The sequence below is a fragment of the Crocodylus porosus genome, unplaced genomic scaffold (genome assembly GCF_001723895.1).
Source record: "Crocodylus porosus isolate Cpor-Errol unplaced genomic scaffold, CroPor_comp1, whole genome shotgun sequence".
In the NCBI taxonomy this organism is placed as follows: Eukaryota; Metazoa; Chordata; order Crocodylia; family Crocodylidae; genus Crocodylus; species Crocodylus porosus.
The window spans coordinates 12,445,818-12,464,730 of record NW_017728949.1 but is presented as its reverse complement, the minus strand read 5'-3'; the positions used below and the strand labels follow the sequence as shown (position 1 = coordinate 12,464,730).

Here is an 18,913-nt window from a genome sequence, read left to right as displayed (position 1 = left end):
CCTTTTCATCTTAAACTTTTTTTAGGCTTTTGAAGCATGCTTAATAGTCTCCACCCAATCAGCATAACAGTGACCACCAAAATTAGGTCTATAGAAACATAGCTAGAACTGGTATGCATTCAGAACTGCTGGACAACTACAGCCCCAGTTGAATTCAGTGGGAATTGTGGGTTGCCCAGCACCTCTGAGGACATACTCTAGCCCACTGTAGAGGATGGTCCTCTCTAAAGGGCTGCATATATTCTGTCACCCGTGCTCTATTACAGGGGCCTCTGTCATTGCATAATTAGATACCATTTGCATGTTTATACATTGGAAATTTCAGGGAAATAATGTGCTTGTTTTCAGGTGTTTAAAAGAAGATATGCTTGGCCAGTGGGTATTCAGTGGAAACCAGAGCACTGAATATTCTGCCTGCAACTGCACAGGCAGCCACCAGGTAAAGCTAAATTAATACTTAATGAGAGAGCGAATTTGAAATACTTGAGAGGTACCTGGTGTACAAGTTATCTCATGGTTCAGGAGTCAGGTATTGCAAATGGGAACTCACTGGTTCAGCTCCATCCCAAACCATGGTGAAAATTGTTATCAAGTGGCTGTTTGATGTACTAGACGTTGCATATATTCATAAGGAAAAATATCTCTGGACCAAAGAGATTATAACCCAAGGTGCAGATCCTACAAACCTTTACAGAAGTGTTTAATTTTACTGCTGTAACTCAGGACCCTTGAGGCTCATCAGACTGTTATCAAATCCCCCCACTTTTGACCCTCCAGCCCAAATTATTAGGTATCCATTTATAGCTGGGTTAAGTAGGAGTGGCCTTTGGCCCAAGTCTGGAGTGCAGCTTGTATTCATGCCTCTGGAGGCATAGTGCAATACTTAACCACTCTGCCTCTGTGCTCCACACTGTCATGAATAACTCCACTGAAATCAATGGAAATGTCTGCAGGACTGGAGCTTAAGTAGACCAGGCAGACAAAGTGGGAGGAAAAAAGAAGCAGAGAAAGGTGGCACAACTTCTTCATGGTTACTTAGTCAATCTCCAGCAGGTCAATGGCAGAACCAAGCCTACATATCAGTAACATATCCTCCTTGTGCAGTGACTGATACTGCCTCTCAAGATAATACTATTGCAGTTACCACTAATTGGCATCCCTATAGCAAGTCTCAGCAAAGAGGTCATGGGCTGAATAGTCTCAGAGGGTAAATTAACTTCTTGGGGGAGGCCCTCAGCTAGTAAATAGGAGTAGCTATGGCAATTTGCATCAGTTTAATATCTTACACTTTATCTCTAGAAGTTCCCTCTTCAGATCTTGGGAAGATATATGTTGTTAAATAGCAGTGATGCAGAACCTATTGCTGGCACTAAACATACTGTACTTGATCTGTAGGTATACAGAGAACTTTTTTCTCCAGGACTGTCACTTTAGCACCCTTTGACAAGCAGTAATTTTACTTTAGCAGAGGAGAGGAGGGAATACTGTGCTTCGAGGGAGATTCACACAGTAATTTCTCTGCCTTCTGTATTTCTCTACCCTCAGTGGAAAAGGTTTTAATGGTGTTTTTCAGTGTTGCATGATTGTCCCATTTAACAGAAGTGAGTATGTATTCAAGAGGAAAATTGCATTTTATAGTGTGCTATCTTTATGTGGAAGGGCCCTATTATCACCATTTGCCTTCAAAGATTTAAGTGAGTGCAGAAATCTGGGTCCATCTGCTTTTACGCTCTTTGTATAATAGATGATGATGATGTTTAATAAATAGTTATCACTTTGTACTGCATTGGCACTTACAGGCTCAGATCAGGGCCTTATTGTGCTCTGTAGATGCATGTCATGAGAAGGCAGACCCTGCTCCAAGGCAGACCCTTACAAGCTCAGTGTAAGATGTCTGATAACAAAGCCAATGTTGTTAAGAGTTACTTCTGCTTATCCCATTAGTAAACCTGGTCCAAAGCTGAAAATCTGGCTGTTTTGTGCAATTTGTTAGGAATATTGTTAAGTTCAAATCATTGATTACTGTTTCAAATAGATCTGTAGCATGCTTGGCAATGATTGCCATTTGGCTGGCACAAAGCAGGTGTTTCTTAGCTGTCTCACGTCCTCTGGTGAAAAGAAATAATCAGATATGTTGTAGGGGAAGCATGCTCTTTTGTAATGTACTAGCAGAGGGGAGTAGCAGGTGTGTTGTTTGATGAGGAGGGCATGTCAACTTTAAGCAGTGTCCAGGGGCCTGATCCTGCATCCTCTGAAATCAGTGTAACTTTGACTCTCCCTGTGATTGATACCGTTTGTAAAACAGCATATTGTGTGGCTTCCAGCTCTCCTGTTTGGGCCAGGGCTTCTCAGGATTTTTCTGCATTCCTGGCAAAGCAGTAACAACACAGCACATTGCTGCTGTGAAGCTGCAGCAGTTCTTTTTTTTTTTTATGGGTTGCATTGCCTTGGCCAGGGTCTGGGTCAGAAAAAAGCAAGGCAGCATGAAGAGGCAAGATGCTGCTTCCATAGCCTCCCTGCTTGATACTAAGCTTGTGACTGTATGTTGAGATCAATTCCACCCTGTCAGATCCTGTTATTGAACTGAAGAGGAGAGAAATGGTAGATATGGGCACCCAGTAGGGGACAGTAGGGATATAGATTGCTGGAGGGACGTGAGGAAATGGGAGCTTTTCTTAGGACTTCTGTCATTTCAGATGAAGAGTCAAACCCTGTAGGCATATGGGTGAATTACATTCTTATTTAGCCCCTTATAGCTACAGTAGGCATCAATTGAGCATATGTAGGTGATCGCTCACCTTGAAACATGTGCCAAAGTTATTTTGATCTTAGCAGGACTTCAGCAGGTGCTTAGTTGAACCAGGACTTGAATTAGGGCATCTCTATAAGTTCGTTGCTGAATGGGGACCACAGGCATTAAAAACAAGACATTGGAATGTATTCCCTAACGCTGCAGAGCTCTGAACCCAGATCCCCATTCTTTTGAAGCACCAATCCTTGGACAGGAATATACCTTATTGACCCAAATCTAAGACAACTTTGAATTTAAGACGATCCTGCCAGTAATTAGATTCTATACATTGAAAACGTATACATTTTAGTAAGTCATCTTAAATTCATCCTCCTGCCCCTTGCCTGTACCTGTTCCTCCTCCTCCTCCCAGCCCATTGCCACTGTGCCTGACCCTATCCCTGACCTGATGCCTGTGGAAGACAATGGCAGAAAAGAGCAGTTGGGAGGAAGGAGCAAGGATTGGGGGTGGGAGGGGATGGGCTACAGGGGGCAGCATAAAGTCATGGAGGTAGGGGCTAAATGAGCCGTCCCCCACTAAATGAGCCATTCTGGCCTGGGGCAGGCAGCAGCTCTGCTCTGACTTCAGCTGCTTGCCCCAGGTTGGTGCTCAAATCTTAGACAAAGGCTCCCCTCCTCCCCTCAACCTCTTTTGGGGAATAAACCTCATCTTGGACCAGAGTAAATATGGGGAGTCTTAAATGCTGTTCATTTGATTTATGACGCTTGTTTTAGTTAAAGAAACAGTTTTAATAGTTTTTTTTTCTTTTTTTCTTTTCCAGGCATGCCCACGATTTGCCTTTTCCCCACCTCACCGAAGAACCTTCTCATCCAGGATGGTTTATAATCTTACTGGGCGTGATGTGGAAACATACCTTTTGGAAACTGCCAGAGATTTTCTGCAGAAAAGGTACAACATAAATCCATTTGCCCCTCATGGTCTGGTCATCATTAGTTACTGGCTTCTTAAGTGTTTAATTCTCTTTTAATAACCCAGCTATTTTAAATTCATCTTTCATATGCTCTCCTGCTGTAGATACAAGCTTATTTTAAAGCTGTATTGGAGCTACATGGTTAATTGCAAAGCCTGTTGGATGCACTCTAAGGCATCCTGCCCTCCAGTATGGCACTATGCAATGTTGAACCACCTGGTATAATAACAGTTGCATTTTTCAGAAGAATTTTGACCAATCCAAAACCAAAATAAAACGAGGAAAAAAATCAATTTTGATAGCCTTCGCAGTTAAACAAGCCTTGTACAGAGATTGTGCTCCTAAACTCTGATTCAACAAGGTGTTTAAGTGCATACTGCACTTTCAGAATAGGTTTGTGTCTTATTAATGTTACTTAAGCACATGCCTAAAGTGCTTTAAATCAGGACCTTTTAAGCCAGTTTCTTTACTAGCAGGTACTCCTTTACAAGCGAGGACTGTATATAAAGTGCTTTGGCGCAAAGAAATAGAAAGTACAGATAAATCGACTGCAAAAAATTAATTTCCTTACTGATTTAAGATGAACTCTTCATCTCTTGTGCAAATTTTACACAAACATAGAATTGTTCAGTGAAAGGAGTCAGAAAAACAATGCAATTCCTTTCAACTGTAATGTTTTCCAGAGTGGTATCTAGAGATTTCAACTTAGCTGCTTCATTTTTGGCTTTCTTTTAAAAGTAAAGGCTCCTTCAGTAATGCTGACTGGGCTACTCCATAAATGCTGAGCTAAATGCTCTTGTCATTTGTACTAACGTAAGGCCAGAGGCACTCCAGTGCTAGTGATTCTTTGCATTACAATAATGTTTAGAAGCCCTGGTGGAAATTGGCATCTCTTAATTGACTCCAGTGTAGCTTATCTGACTTTATACTAGCCCAGGTTCTAGCCTTGCAGGTTTCTGATGATCGCGTGTCCCTCTTTTCCATTCAGGTATGGTGGTTGGAGTTTTGGGCTGCCTTTGACTAGTGACCTCCAGTTTGATATCAACCCAGTGCCGGCCAACAGAACACTCACTAAGGTAACTGGCACCGTGGCGGTAGGGTCATGCAAAGCTGCCATAATGCGAATGCAAAGAAGGCATGTTGCCTGATATGATCATCACTTAAAGAGGATGAAGCCAAGTTACCAACCTTGCATGTTTTCGGCACATTTTTTGAGGATTTACCAATACTTGGTGTATCTTTATTAAGACAAAATAAATACGTGGAGGAAAAGATAGAGAAATTGCTTGGCCTCCTCTAGAAAGTGGATGGGCATTGTACATCTGGGTTCCCCCTAGCCTCTGTGATTCTGCTGCATCCCAGGAGGTGGTAAACCTGAATGCATAGCTCATCATCTCCTCAAGCCCTTGCTCTCATCTGCTGCATATTCACTCCAGTCATGGCTCACCTCCAGCATGGTCTATTCAGGCTTCCTGCCCCCTCAAACACCCCATTGTCTTTGTTCTGGGGCACATTTTGCCGTCAGACAAGGAATGGATCCAGAATAACATCCATGTGCCCTCTAAATAACGTCCATGTGCCCACTTTTTTCAGTGCTGGACTAGCCATTCTTCCCTGCCATCTAGAAGTACCGGGAGGCATAATGACTTATCTTCTATTGCAAGGGCAAGCTGTCTTTCACTTCCTAGTCACAGAAGCAGCTGTTGCACATTGACCAACTCCCTTCATCTTTCTCCTGGCCATCTAATATAGATTAAAATGCATTGCCTGGCTTTGACAGATTGTCCCATGTTGTGCTATAATGCTGAAAAATGCAACCCTTTTAATTCTTTTGTATAAGCCATGGCTACTAATAACAAATGTCTTGGTCCTCTAGCTTAATGCAGAACTGGACTGTGTACCCCCACTCACATTAGGCAGCTTTTGTGAGCAGACTCGCTTGTGAATAGAGTAAGCTGTTAAGGAAAGATAACCCCTTTGGCCTACAAACTGAGTTGGTTTGCTCTGAAAGTGGGCAATAAAGATGGAACCTCACACTTCCATATTTAGACTAAAGATACATTTACAATCTGTGCAAAAAATGTGGTAATTACGTAATAAGACACAGGTTGGGTTGTTTCTGACTCAGGCCTCATCACCAGAAGCCTTAATTTGCTTATAGTTCGAGGATAATTAAGATATATCTCTGTCTTGGGCTTTTGTGCTGAAGTCCATCTCTGTAGCATCTGAGAGCCTCCCATAGAAAATCAATAGCTATGACAAAGCTCTTAGCGTACTTGGGACTCTCTGGCCCTTAATGTAAAAACTCAGTTTTCCTATTTTGGTTTGGGTTTTTGTTTAGATTTTCCAAGGGGTAAAAGGGAATTCCACCTCCAGGTAATGACCTGACGGTTGGAATATAGGTTGCAATGACCTCTTTATGGACTGAACCTGAAGCCATTGAGGTAATGTGTGGATTTTTCCAAAGTCGTTGTAGAACTGGGGCCTTGGTGAACTGTTTAATTGATAGTGCACAGTACTAAATTAATTCATGGCTTTCCTTTCTCATAGCAGCCACTGGCACTAGCTGTGTTGCTTGGATCCAGACCAAAGTTCTCAGCACCTGACAGCACTAAAGCTTTGGTCCTTACTTTTGGATATCATACCTTTACCAAATGTTTTTAGAATTGCAGTTTTTAAATATTAGTTACAGCAGCATTAATTTGTCCAAACAGAAATCAGCACAGATCTTGGTAATGATCTTCTACTTGCTGTTTTTATCTCCCAATTGAATGTAGGTGTGGTATACTGCAGAGGGGTACCACAGCCTTCCAGCTTATCTCAACAGCCTAAACAACTTCATTCTTAGAGCCAACGTGCCGAAAAATGAATCTTCTAAACACGGTAGGTACACAGGAATCCTTGAGATCTTTATAACTTCTCCCATTGTTACACACTGAGAAACTCCAGGTTTCTATTTGTAAAGCAAATGATGCAGTGGATAGGCTGGATTCGCTGCTGGTATAAATTGGTGCTGTGTCTATTAACTCCAGAAGTAATTTGTCCTCATAAGGCGCATCCCCATGAGCAGGAATGTATGTTCCCCTGGGACAGCTAGTCGTGGCACATATTTGGTGCACAGCAAGTTACCCTAGGTGGGGTAGAGAAGGCTGAGAGTGTCCCCAGCAGCCTTACCTGGAGTCTTGGGGACTTCCCACGGCTCTAGCAGCAGCGATTGAGGTGCGCGGAGCTTGGTCGGCAACTGGAGCATGGCTCTGGCTGGCCAGGCTCCAGTTTCAGGCAGTGCATGCTGCCTCCACGTACACCGCCTCGCTTTTTTCTGGCATCTGTTTTTTTTTTTTTTTTTGACACTGGGCTCTCCTGGTGTCAAACCTCCCCCCCCTACACACACATACACTGCAAATTAGCAGTGTGGAGAATGCATGCATGTGTGGCACATGAACTTTGCAGTGCCTCAGATGGGTCTGTGGGGCTACAAACCATGCATACGCGCTCATGGGGATGTGCCCATAGGGGGAATATTGGTCCATTGAAGACAGTAGCAAATTTTCATTGACTTCTTTAATGAGGTCATGTTTTGATTCCTGATAATAGTGGTTCATTTCCATTTCCTTTGAAGTCTATATATTACATATATCAAAAGTCTATATCTAGGATCAGTGGACAAGGACCAAGTAATTCCTTAAGCCACTTTCCTTCTCCCACAAAAAGTGAAAGCTTTGGCCTGGTGTTCGACTTCCACAGTGGTATGGAGATAGCGGGCTTTAAATACATGACATTTTTCTGTACAAACGCTACTTTAGTTTACTGTCAGTGGTGTTTTAAATTACTTAGTTTTAATGATTTTCTTCTCTGAGCTGTCAACAGTTGGATTATGGTAATGAAATATTTGACAGGTGTGCATATGAAAGAATTAAAAAAAGCCCCAAATTTAAAACACCTCTAAAACAGTATATTTTTGGCAGCATGTGAGCTATCTAGAATCCAGTAGTTACGTGGTAAAGCAAATGGGGTTATCACTTATTTGCAGTTACATCTGAATTGTTTTACCATTGTGCAGCATCTCAAATTAATCTTTTGTACCACAGTATGCTGTTTTTCACTTATCTTTATTACATGTAAAATACAGACAAACAGATCTGCAGGGAAGACTTACAATCATAATGTTATGAGGAGCATGAGGGTATGGACATCAGAACAATTTATTGTAGGTTAAAAGGGTCCATGATAACTGTTATGTGGGCACTCAGGGGCAGGTCTGGGTTAAGGGGGTTCAGTGATGCAGTTGCACTGCCCCTTTGATTCCTGCTTCACCCAAACTTTAAAATCAGCTGCCTGGGAAGGGCAATGGCATTTCAAATCAGGCAGCACTGACTGAAGGAGTCAAATGACTTCATTGCTAATTGTAATCTATCTGATTCCTGCTAATCTCTCTCTACTGCACCAGTGCCTCTCCTTTTAATGGTCCTGATGTTCCACTGTTCAAACTATTTTTCCTTCTGCAAATTTTCTCTCATGTCATGTCTCTCACGTTTAATGTCTCTCATCTATATTACATTCTTGCAGGTTGTTTTTAGTTCCAGCTAAGAGTCTTAACTGGGGTGTGGTAATATGAACTCAGGTGTAGAAATGACTGACTGTGAAATATTGGAGACACTGTCAAGATGCTGGAAAAGAGTACATTTTGTTTTATGAATCAGAATAAGGGGTGTACATTTAATTTGTTATCGCTACAGGACTTATGACACAGTATCTTTGGATGAATTCGACTTTTTGCCTAGTTTGTTGTGTTTTTTAAACTTAATGTATAATCTAGCAAACTAGTGCACATTTCAATACATTTATATTTGTTTTTGCTTTGGTCTACAGCTGAATAATATAGTGCTAGGCCCCTAGCATATTAGTAAAGTGTCCAATTTCTCTTTCAATGGAGAAAAATATGTGTTGTGTTTATATGTGATGCTACACCTCAGCATCTGCACTCCCCTTTTCAAAATCCACAATCTGCCCATGTGCACTCTTACTCTGCTGAAAGCTAAATTGTGGTAGCTTAGTCCTCTTTCACTGACTGGAATTAAACACATTGTACTGGAAAATATTTGACCACTTATTTTTTCCCTGAAAAAGGACCTGGGGGTCAGGATAGACCACAGAATGAACATGAGCCACCAACATGAAGCCATAGCTGGCAAAGTGAATAAAACACTGGCATGCATCTACTGATGCATCTCAAGCAAGCCTAAGGATGTCATCCTCCCTGTCTATTTGGCCTTGGTGAGACCACCACTGGAGTACTGTGTCCAGTTCTGGGTGCTGCTTTTCAGAAAGGATGTGGAGAAGCTTGAGAGAGTCCAAAGGAGGGCCACATGCATGATTAGAGGTCTGGAGAGTGGGTCATATGAGGAGATGCTGAAAGACATGGGACTGTTCAGCCTGGAGAAAAGAAGACTTAGAGGAAGCTTAGTGGCAGCCTATCAGTATATAAGGGGTGTATATCAGGGCCTGGGGGAGCATTTGTTCACCAAGGTACCCCAGGGAAGATTAAAAACAATGGACACAAACTGCTTGAGGATCACTTCAGATTGGACATAAGGAGAAACTTTCTTTGCTATTCAAGTGCCTAGGGTCTGGAATAGACTTCCCCCAGAAGTGGTACAATCACCTATTCTGGAGATCGTTAAAAAATAACTTGATGCACACCTTGCTGGGGTCATCTGACCACAGCAGTCTTTCCCGCCCAACTGCAGGGGTGCTGGACCCGATGGTCTCATGAGATCCCTTCTGGTCCCTAACATATATGAATCTGTGCTTTTACTGCATCTATATCCATATGGGTTGTGGGTGCCATGGGTGAAACAAATGAATACTAATAAATGACAAGACTGATAATTCCCATATCCCACTAATAAACCCATATAAAGAGTGGGAAAAATCAAATGAATTCATGAGGAAAACTCAGGAGGTAGCATAAGCCTAGTTTGAAATATAATTGAGGAACAAATTCTGTGTGGTATCTTCTTAAAAGCTAAAGCTATTTGTTGCTGTGACAAATAAATGACAGTTTAAGAACCATTGAAATGGCCAGATAAAAGTGCATTGTCATTTCAGCAGTTTGAAAGAGGTGCCAGTCATGCTTTTGAGGTTTGACTTGGACTACGTACATTTTAAAAAATACATAAAAGTGCTTTTTACCCTGTCACTAAGCAAATCATAATAGCATTCGACTTATGTATATTGTACTTCCTTTTTTCGAGCCTGACAAAAAAGTATTGAAATGGAAATTTTGACTTCTAACCTAAGCTGCAGTAAAGGAAAAATGGCTTTATCGTAAAGTATTAACAGATTAGCCAGACTATGTATTTTTTTATTTTTTACAGCACGAAACATTTTCTCATTGTTTGTATGTCTTTATTAGCAGCCTGAGATTTGTATTTCATCCTGCCAAAAAAGAATCATTGCTCTTTAGTAACAATTGTTTTATGTTCTTTAAAATGAGCTGCAAGTAAAATCTCACTGTTTTATCTGTTTTGGTGATATGTGCTGACTATAGCACATCGTTATATAAAACTAAGGCTAGGGTCATCCTCCTCTGTCCATAGGGGATAACACCTGGGTATAACTATTCAGCAATTTCCTCATGAGACAAGCCCCAAATACAGACACCTATGCTGATCTATTGGCACCCAGCTGAAAGTAGCCTAATTTTCAAAGGTGTTGAGTGTTATTAGTTTCTTTAGAATTTAACAGCAACTCTGGGTTCTCAATATCCATTTGCAGAGAATGGGGGCACTTATTTAAGCAACAAAATATGGATTTAAGCATCTAATTTTAGGCCCCTTTATTAGAAAATATTAGTTTGACCTCTGTCAGGTCCAAAAGTTATGGAAGCTTGCTCTAGCTTCTATAGCACATTACTAGGTTTTGAAACTGGGTGAAGTTCCTCCTTTTCTTGTATAAAAGTCTATAGGACAAAAATGGGAAGAATGAAAAGGGTTGACTAAAGGTACGAACAGATGTCACATTTGTCCCTGGAGAAAGTCCCATGATTATACAAATGTACACATCCATTATCTTACCTCTAGTCCCTCTAAAATGTGTAGGATAAAGCATACTATGGCCAGCTACAGACTTTACAAATAAATCAGTATAAATGATCAGAAACTAATCTATACCTGTAGCAGAAAACAAGTTGGACACACAGAGACTGGTTTAAAAATGGTAGACCCTGGTTTAAGATTTGCCGCCCCTCCTTTCCTCTCCAGCAAGAGGACAGATGTACGTTCTGTTCACTATCAATCTAAACACTGCTTACAGAAAATCACTAACTTAGAATGATTCTGCCTCAGGGTTTTTGAATGCCTGTAACTAGCCTAATCGTTTTTCCCAGGTTATCTAGTTGTACATCAGTATGATTGTTGTGGCTCATTCCAGGCAGGGATAAGCCTGTCAAGCTGTGTGCTCTTGGTGGCTGCTTACCAGGAAAGGAGCAGCAATACAGCTTTAGAGGGCTACACTGGGACAGGACTGTGTAGCACCAGTTTTAGTCCCAGTCAGATCCCAGGACAATCCCAGGTCAGATGAGATTTCTGTTTGTAGCCTGAAGTCCCACCAGAGCCTGATTGTCATAGGTGGCTTACCATGACCACACATTCCACCCTGAGGGGTGATGAAGCTGTAGATACCTCATAAAGGACCAGGTTGTCTTTGTCTTGCATGCTCTATGATGATTGAAACCAGTGCAATGCTGTTTGTTGAGAGTGGAAGCATTTTGAAGCAGTTTTGTACTTGCTTTATACAGCTACAAACAATGATTTGAGGTGCATGATAATGTAGAATCAGGCCCTTAGTCTTATTATGGCTGGATCAAATCTCTGGAGATATTACTGTGACAATCTCAAGTGCAGCATAAACCACCTTCTTGTTTTTTAACAAAACTGTTAAAACTCTGAATCATTAGCTGAGATAACAAGCAAGTCTTCATGCTATGGGGTCATAGAGTAGAGAAGTCTTGAACACTTTTCTCCTTCATATGCCTTATGATTGACAAGCTCTAACATAAATCTGAGCATGATTTGGTTGAAGAAATACACTTCAAATGTGCTCTGTAACATTAAAAAAAAGTGTTTGATTAACTTTTTATTTGCATCACCAGCATTTCTATTTTTTCCACAAGTCTCCCCCTGCTGGCTACTTTCATGAGAAATACTTTCTTCCACTACATATTCCAAAGAAATTCTAGATAGCGTGCTTTCCAAACAGGCTATTAACAATTTGCCAATCTCACAGATGAATTATGGAGAATACATGTCTACAATAAAATAGGGCCTCCTTGACCCCCACAATATAAATGAAAAACTCAAATTATTTGGAGGGCTGCATTCCCTGTTTCTCACTTGCCAGTGGGCCTAACTGCTCTGACTGCGGTAGAAAGGATTCTGTTCAATTCTGAGCACGCTGGGGCTCTAGCTATTACCTTGGGAAGCCTCACCACTGTGACCAGAGCCTTGGCAAAAGTCTAAAAGCTACATGGTCTGGCTCTTCAGGCCATATTTGGCTAGATGTTTGACATCCTTGATTTGCACCAAGAGTTCCTTAGCCTGCACTGGGCATACAAACAGGCTACCATGAGGCAAACTAGGGAGCGAACTTACAGTGGATCTCCTGTTATGTGGTAGCTGCCCATGTGCATGCTCTTATCCCATGATATATATGGGAGAACAAAGCTACCATGCATTACTGTGGTGTAGTTGATGTACTTCCAGTTAACACCCTAACATCTTACTTGTCAATGTGTCCATTTCCTTTGAATTTTGAGATTAGGTCTTTAGCTTCCTGGATTACACTGGCTTTGGTAAGGTTGGGGGTTTTAATCCATTTGTGATTTGCCTTGTACTTTTTACCTCAGTGCAGTGGATCAATATATGCTTGTAAACAAAGCAAAGTTCTTGGTGTGATAGTAACATGTTTACAGCAGGATGCTATACTTTATAATGAAATTATTGAGACCAGACTTTTGGACATTCTCTGTATTCTGTTTAATGGTCAGAGAACTTCTCTCTCTCATTTGATCGTCACACACCTGTTTTAATAGATCTGGTTAAGAGAGACCTGCATTTTGCATTGGATCAATACCCAACATCTGCCTGATACCCAACTTCAGTCCAATATCTGTGCGGGGCTAAATTTTAGACAGGTTGGGTCTGCACTTCTTTCTAGCTTCATGATACAGCTTTGAATTAACTTCTGTCCTTGTGTTCCCATCCATCGATCCAGTAGCAACAAAAATCCAGTATTCATCAAATAATATCTTGCACTGATTCAGCTCGGATGGTCTAGTATTCACCAGCTCTTTGACCACAACTCCTTTGCATGTAGCCACAACACCTGAGATTCCCAATCATTTCCCATGCAGGTAGTAGCCATGCTCAGGATTACTTAGCTTCCAAGATCTGATGCATTAGTCTGGCGTGGCTGATCTCAGTAGTAATTTCCTCATCAGGAAGTAGGCCAATTGCCTTCAAAGCTGCACAGATTATTACAGGAAGCTTATTCTGGTTTCTACTGAAAGGTTGGATTCCCAATAGAGAATGTGAAAGATTAATTTGCAATTGGTTATCCAAGACTACGCTGGTCAGATATGGCGCAGATGATCCATATGGGCAAAAGTTTATAATGGAAACATGACACAGCGTAGTACTTGGTAATTATAGGGCAAGGGCCATTCTGACTGGTAGCATGTAAGTTAAAGTGCTGACACTAATCTATCTAAATGCTGAATCATATGGACATACAGAGGGCTTAGATCACCCAAAAATGGAGTGCCCAATCTAAGTTAGTGTTCCTGAGTAGGAAACTAACTTAGATTGAGCTTGGGTTAACCCATTCTCACAAACACCTGTATACACTTCCAGCACAGCCCAAGGGCTTGAAAAGCTCAGCTGCTCACCCCACCCTGGGGCTGCACTATTCTCACTTCAACCTTAACTAGGCTATTTTTAGCCCCCTACTACCTCTCAGAAACCCACCAAGCCCCCACAGTGGATCTGCCAGCCCCTGTGATCCTGCCAATCTCACCCAGACCCACCAACTTCCCCCCCCCCAATCCCACCCCTCCCCCACGTCAAACTACTTATACAAGTGTCTCTGAATGGTTCCCAGCACATGCCATTTCTGGTTTACGTTCACAAAGCTTGAACTGAGCTGCTTTATGCATACATTGGGTACAGTGGATGTCTGTTCACACCCTCAGTCTTTCTGTCTTCCTTGGAAATGATGATAATGCTTTCTTCTTGTCCAGTACACCTCTGACTTGAGTGTAGTGACACTTTAGCTAATGGTTATCAAAGTTTTGAAGCTAAAAAGGATTATGGGCCCAATTCTTGGCTTTTTGAAAGCACTCTCAGATGCCACTAAGTGGTGCAATGATTTTGTAATTTTCTAGCAACTTTAAGCTAAATATTTCAGACCTGTAGTGGGCCACTGAGCATGGACAAAATAACTAGCAAAATAACTCCCTACCTTCCGGTAATGGTGCCTTTCCAAGGAAGTTGAGTTGATAAGGACATCCTTTTACAGATGGGGAAGCTGAGGAACACAGAAGCTAGAGCCAGGATTTTCAGATGTGGTCTCTGATTCCAAAAGCTGCAGTTTTGGGGCACCCAAGTATAAACACTTTAGGCTTAGATGTAGCCTTATTGAATGCTGTAGCATGATTTGCATTTCAAGTTAAGCACATGCTGAATCTAGGCCTCAGGACCTGATTTTCAATTTTGCTGAGCATCAACAGTTCCCTCTGTCTGTAGTCAGAACTATATGTGGGTCCTGAATGTTGGCCCAGTCTGAGGCACTTTACCTGTTAGCAGCCACTTATAATCAGAAGCACATCATAAATGAGTGGCAGAGTGAGAGGCAGGACCCCATGTCCCTGACTTCCTCTCCTTCTCCTTCAACCACCACATCCTGCACAACTGCCAGCCTACACAGCAACGAAGAAGTTGGTCACACACATTTTAAATTATTGTTCTTCTCTTCATAGGTATTATTCTATCAAGTCATCCATATCCTGGAGGACAGGATCCAGAACAAGTAATGTAAGAAGATTCATTTGACTGATACCTACCGCTCTGAGCCATTTAGTTAGAAAAGCAAAGCATCTATCTGGAAATCATGACATATCTGAAGTATTAAGTAACTTCAGAAGATCAAATTACTGTTTTCATAAAAAGCGGTGTCCTCCTTGCTACAGAGCTCATGCTTTCCCCCAGAACTGCTTCCCAAGTACCTTACAAATTTGGGGGCATTTTAGACATAGCAGCAATCTTGGGGCATTGCTATACCAGTGAGAATAATATGTTTCCTTTATGCCTTTCCAAAGAGTAAGAGTCCAGTATCACAGTATAAGAGTCCAGTCCTACAAATTTTTTCCACTAGGCATAATGCTTAATAGCTTATTAGCCTGGGCAGACACTATATCTGGAAGTATTCAGGGGATCAGGCCATTATTCCTGTGAAGTATGAATAATGTCAGTGAAATAAGGAGGACCACATTGTTTTACTTACTGTATGTCTGTCTTCCCCTTTCCTCCTCAGGCTCAGTAGCTTACTTGATATCATCATTTCAATGTTGCTTCTGACTGGCTACTCAATCACAACAGCCAGCTTTGTGCTATATGTGGTAAAAGAGCATCAAACCAAAGCTAAGCAACTGCAGCATATTTCAGGCATTGGTGTGACAAGCTATTGGGTGACTAACTTCATTTATGATCTGGTAAATAATTCATATTTTTATATGCATTCTGTGCTGAAAAATCCCCTGTTCTGTATTTAATGCTTGTTACATAGACTTATTAATATTATTACTGCAAGAGTTATGTAGTAATTGTTCTCAAAGGAATTACAGACTATTAAACACGAACTGCAACACTAGATAGTGCTAGGCAATGGAATTTCTTCCATCTTTTGTATGTGCACTCAACTCAGCACATTTATATGAGATCAACATAACAAAGGTGAAAACTTGGTTTAATCTTTAATCTGTAGGCAACAAGCTGAGATTCTCACCTGAATCCAGCAACAGGAGTGTTTAAACGAAGTGCATGAAGCATCAAAAGATTCGTGAGAAAATCCTAATGGTTACTAATGTTAGGAATATCTTCAGCAGTTCAAGGGAATGCCACGAAAGAGAAAATTTTCACCCAGTACAGAGATCTCTCCTACTTCCTAGTTGTTTTTGTGTCAGAAGAATTTGATCCCTGTTTCCTGTTAAGGTTTTTTTCCTCATATATTTTGAAGATGTGGTCCATATTGGGCAAACATACCTATGGGAATCTACCACAAGGACATGTTAGTGAAGCCCATCTGAATAAGATATATCATAGCACCCATTAAGCACAGCCCCCCACCCCCCCACTCCAAGTACAGACTTCTTTTCAAGTCCTGGTGAGCCACTACATTGAATACATTTTGACGTCTTAATTCCCATTAAGAAGTCAAAAGCTGTGCCTTTCTTTCCCATTTCCAATAATTTCTATTTCTTCATCAGCCTTAAATGTGTGGCAAACATCACCAAATGAGGCCCCATACCATTTGACCAGAACTCCTCGGTCACCCCATCTCATCCTGGTGCATATGATTAATATGGTTTCACCCTCCATGAGGTGGAGCCAGACCAGGTTGCCCTGTGCCTCATCTGCATATAATTTTTTGGAGGATCAAGAACATCTTGTTCTAGTAGTGAGTGGGTGGCTAATTACCACATGGGTACCACCTTAACTGGGGTGGCGGGGGAGGCATATGGAGTACACGGACATAGTGAACAGGGCTGAGGTATAGGGTCACCATGGTTTGAAATGCTGTTGACTCTGGTGGGGCTCAGCTCAGTGGACTATATGGTAAATCATGAGCCTTTACAGGGCCAAGTGAAATGGCATGATCACGATTCTAACAGAAAAGGCAACAAGCATTTTTCAATCACATTTTTTACGGCATTTTTTGCTCACACTCCATCATGTTCAAGGCATGTTCACAAAGGGTTAAGGGAACTAATTTACAAATCTCATTGAACTTCATAAGTAGGTGGCAGTCCTACCTGCCTACGCCTCTTTGAAAACTCATGCATGTTTTCATGTTTCTCCATTTCAGGGCTTGTGTTGGTTCCTCCTTGCAGCCCTATAAATGTATTCTAATTATTATTATTGTTGTATTTATATTATAATTATGACACTAATACCCTCTTTTAATATCATTTCACAGGCTCTTTTTACAGTTCCTGCTGCACTTTCAACAGGAGTTATTTCAGTTATCCAGATACCTGCCTTCTGCAACAATAATAATTTGTTGGCTGTATTTCTCCTTCTATGGATGTTCGGGTAAGCGTGTAACACAGTTATTTGAACATGACTTTGCAAAATGAGAAATTGCTTATTGTAGCCTCCTATGATTTGGAATCCAAAGCAGAGCGGTAAGAGTTTTCATTTTGTCTTCAGTAAGTTCCAGAGGACAGCCTGACTATTTAGTCCTTAAAACAGTGGTAAATTGAGGCTTGCATGCTTATCCTAATTTTTTACAGGGACAAGCTGAAGCAGATATGTTAAATCAAATTTTCAAGGTCAGAGACAGCTGGAACTATAACTAGTGCTGATTGGAGTTATTTAGATTTCAGAATACAGTGACATCTTTTTGCAAAAAGTGTATCTTACTTTTTTAATCAATATGGTTGAACTGTTTAAATTCGATGTTGTTGATGATAGTACTACTGCTGCTGCTAAGGACAAATTTTTTTTCTTCAAACAGCTGTATCTAATCCAGTTTCTGATTTCCAGTCTTGTTCTCACATAACATTTTTTTTATCAGAGTTAGGATTTAGCAGATAAATGTAGTGGTGTAACAGCAGCAGAGGGGGATGAACTTTTCTTGTTTTTTTTTCCTTTGTAGTACTCACCCACTTCAAATTAAAGTCTTTGAGACCTGGTCCACAGCTAATTCTGTTGCAGAGTTTCACTTCCATGAGTACCTGTCATCAAAAGTTTCCCTAAATTCCATCAGAAATGCTTCATTTTTTTTCTTTCTCAAACTTCTAAGACACAGAAATCAAATCATGTCCCAAGCAATTTTAGCAAACTGTGTATAGTTCCCAAGTCAAATGCTCCAGTGTGCGCTTGTTATCAGTTTCACCAAATACCTTGAAGTCCTTTAATATTCTGTGTGTCATTGGCAATGTCTAGGTATGCAACATTTTCATGGATGTACTTGCTGGCTGGGCTCTTCAAAGATGTAGGAATGGCTTTCATCGTTTATGTTTGTATCAACTTATTCTTCGGCAGCAATACCATCATTACACATTCAATTGTGTTTCTGCTTTCCCAAGAAAATGGTTCTGATCAGGTAATAGTCCCACTTTATGCTCTCATTAACTCTTAGAAAACTGATTGGTTGCCCAGTAAAAGTGCCTTAAAGCCTGAACCAAAAGTTAGTGAAATCAATATGGGCATGTCCCCATCAGCGGGAACATGTGTTTCTGTGGAGACAAACGGCAGCAGCACAACGTGTGCGACTGTTTCTTGTCCCCAGGGAATGCCCACACCACGTGCACTCGGGCACATGGCACATTGCCCTGGGTGGGGTAGGAGAGGCTGGGGCCAGCAACTATGCTTTTGGGTGGACCACTACTAAGACGATCTGGACATGGGGCAAGTTGGATCTTTACTTTTTCATGTAATCCTCTCTCTGGGGTTAGGAACAAAAAGTAGAAAGAGAGACAGGGAAGAAAGGACATGTGGGAGAAGGGCAAGTAGAAATCAGCTGTGTATGGGGAACTAAGGCAGAGAACTAATTCATGTATTTCATGGTTGGATGGGGAGCTGAGGCACTGTATAGCTATCTTAAGTTTCCCCAATACAAATCACTGAGACGACCTACTAGACTTCAGTGCTTCAAGTTTTAAACCACGCTGCATTAACCAGAACACTAATTAACTGTCATCCAAATGGGACACGAGTACTTTATACAATGACCTTATTTTCATATAAAGGAAAAGTGATGGGGAGATGCCGATATTTCCTTAAGTTAAGCACTGCTCTGGAATAGAACTGCTTCCAGAGGGCCTTTAGGAATCATCTTTTCTTTGGGTTTCTTTTTGCTTTTGTTCTTCAGGGTGGGGAGTTGATAAAGATCAAAACTTTAGTGAAAAATAA

At 41.2% G+C, this 18,913-nt stretch overlaps 1 protein-coding gene across 1 annotated transcript in view; it reads left to right on the top strand.

Moving 5' to 3' along the window:
- Nucleotides 1–18,913, top strand: part of ABCA12 (ATP binding cassette subfamily A member 12) — a 130,036-nt gene that overhangs the window by 96,528 nt on the left and 14,595 nt on the right. The window contains exons 37-44 of the mRNA XM_019554537.1: nt 349–439; nt 3,573–3,700; nt 4,711–4,798; nt 6,500–6,605; nt 14,758–14,812; nt 15,312–15,489; nt 16,974–17,089; nt 17,945–18,104. Coding sequence (XP_019410082.1) covers nt 349–439; nt 3,573–3,700; nt 4,711–4,798; nt 6,500–6,605; nt 14,758–14,812; nt 15,312–15,489; nt 16,974–17,089; nt 17,945–18,104 — 922 coding nt within the window. The remainder of the gene's footprint in view (nt 1–348; nt 440–3,572; nt 3,701–4,710; nt 4,799–6,499; nt 6,606–14,757; nt 14,813–15,311; nt 15,490–16,973; nt 17,090–17,944; nt 18,105–18,913) is intronic.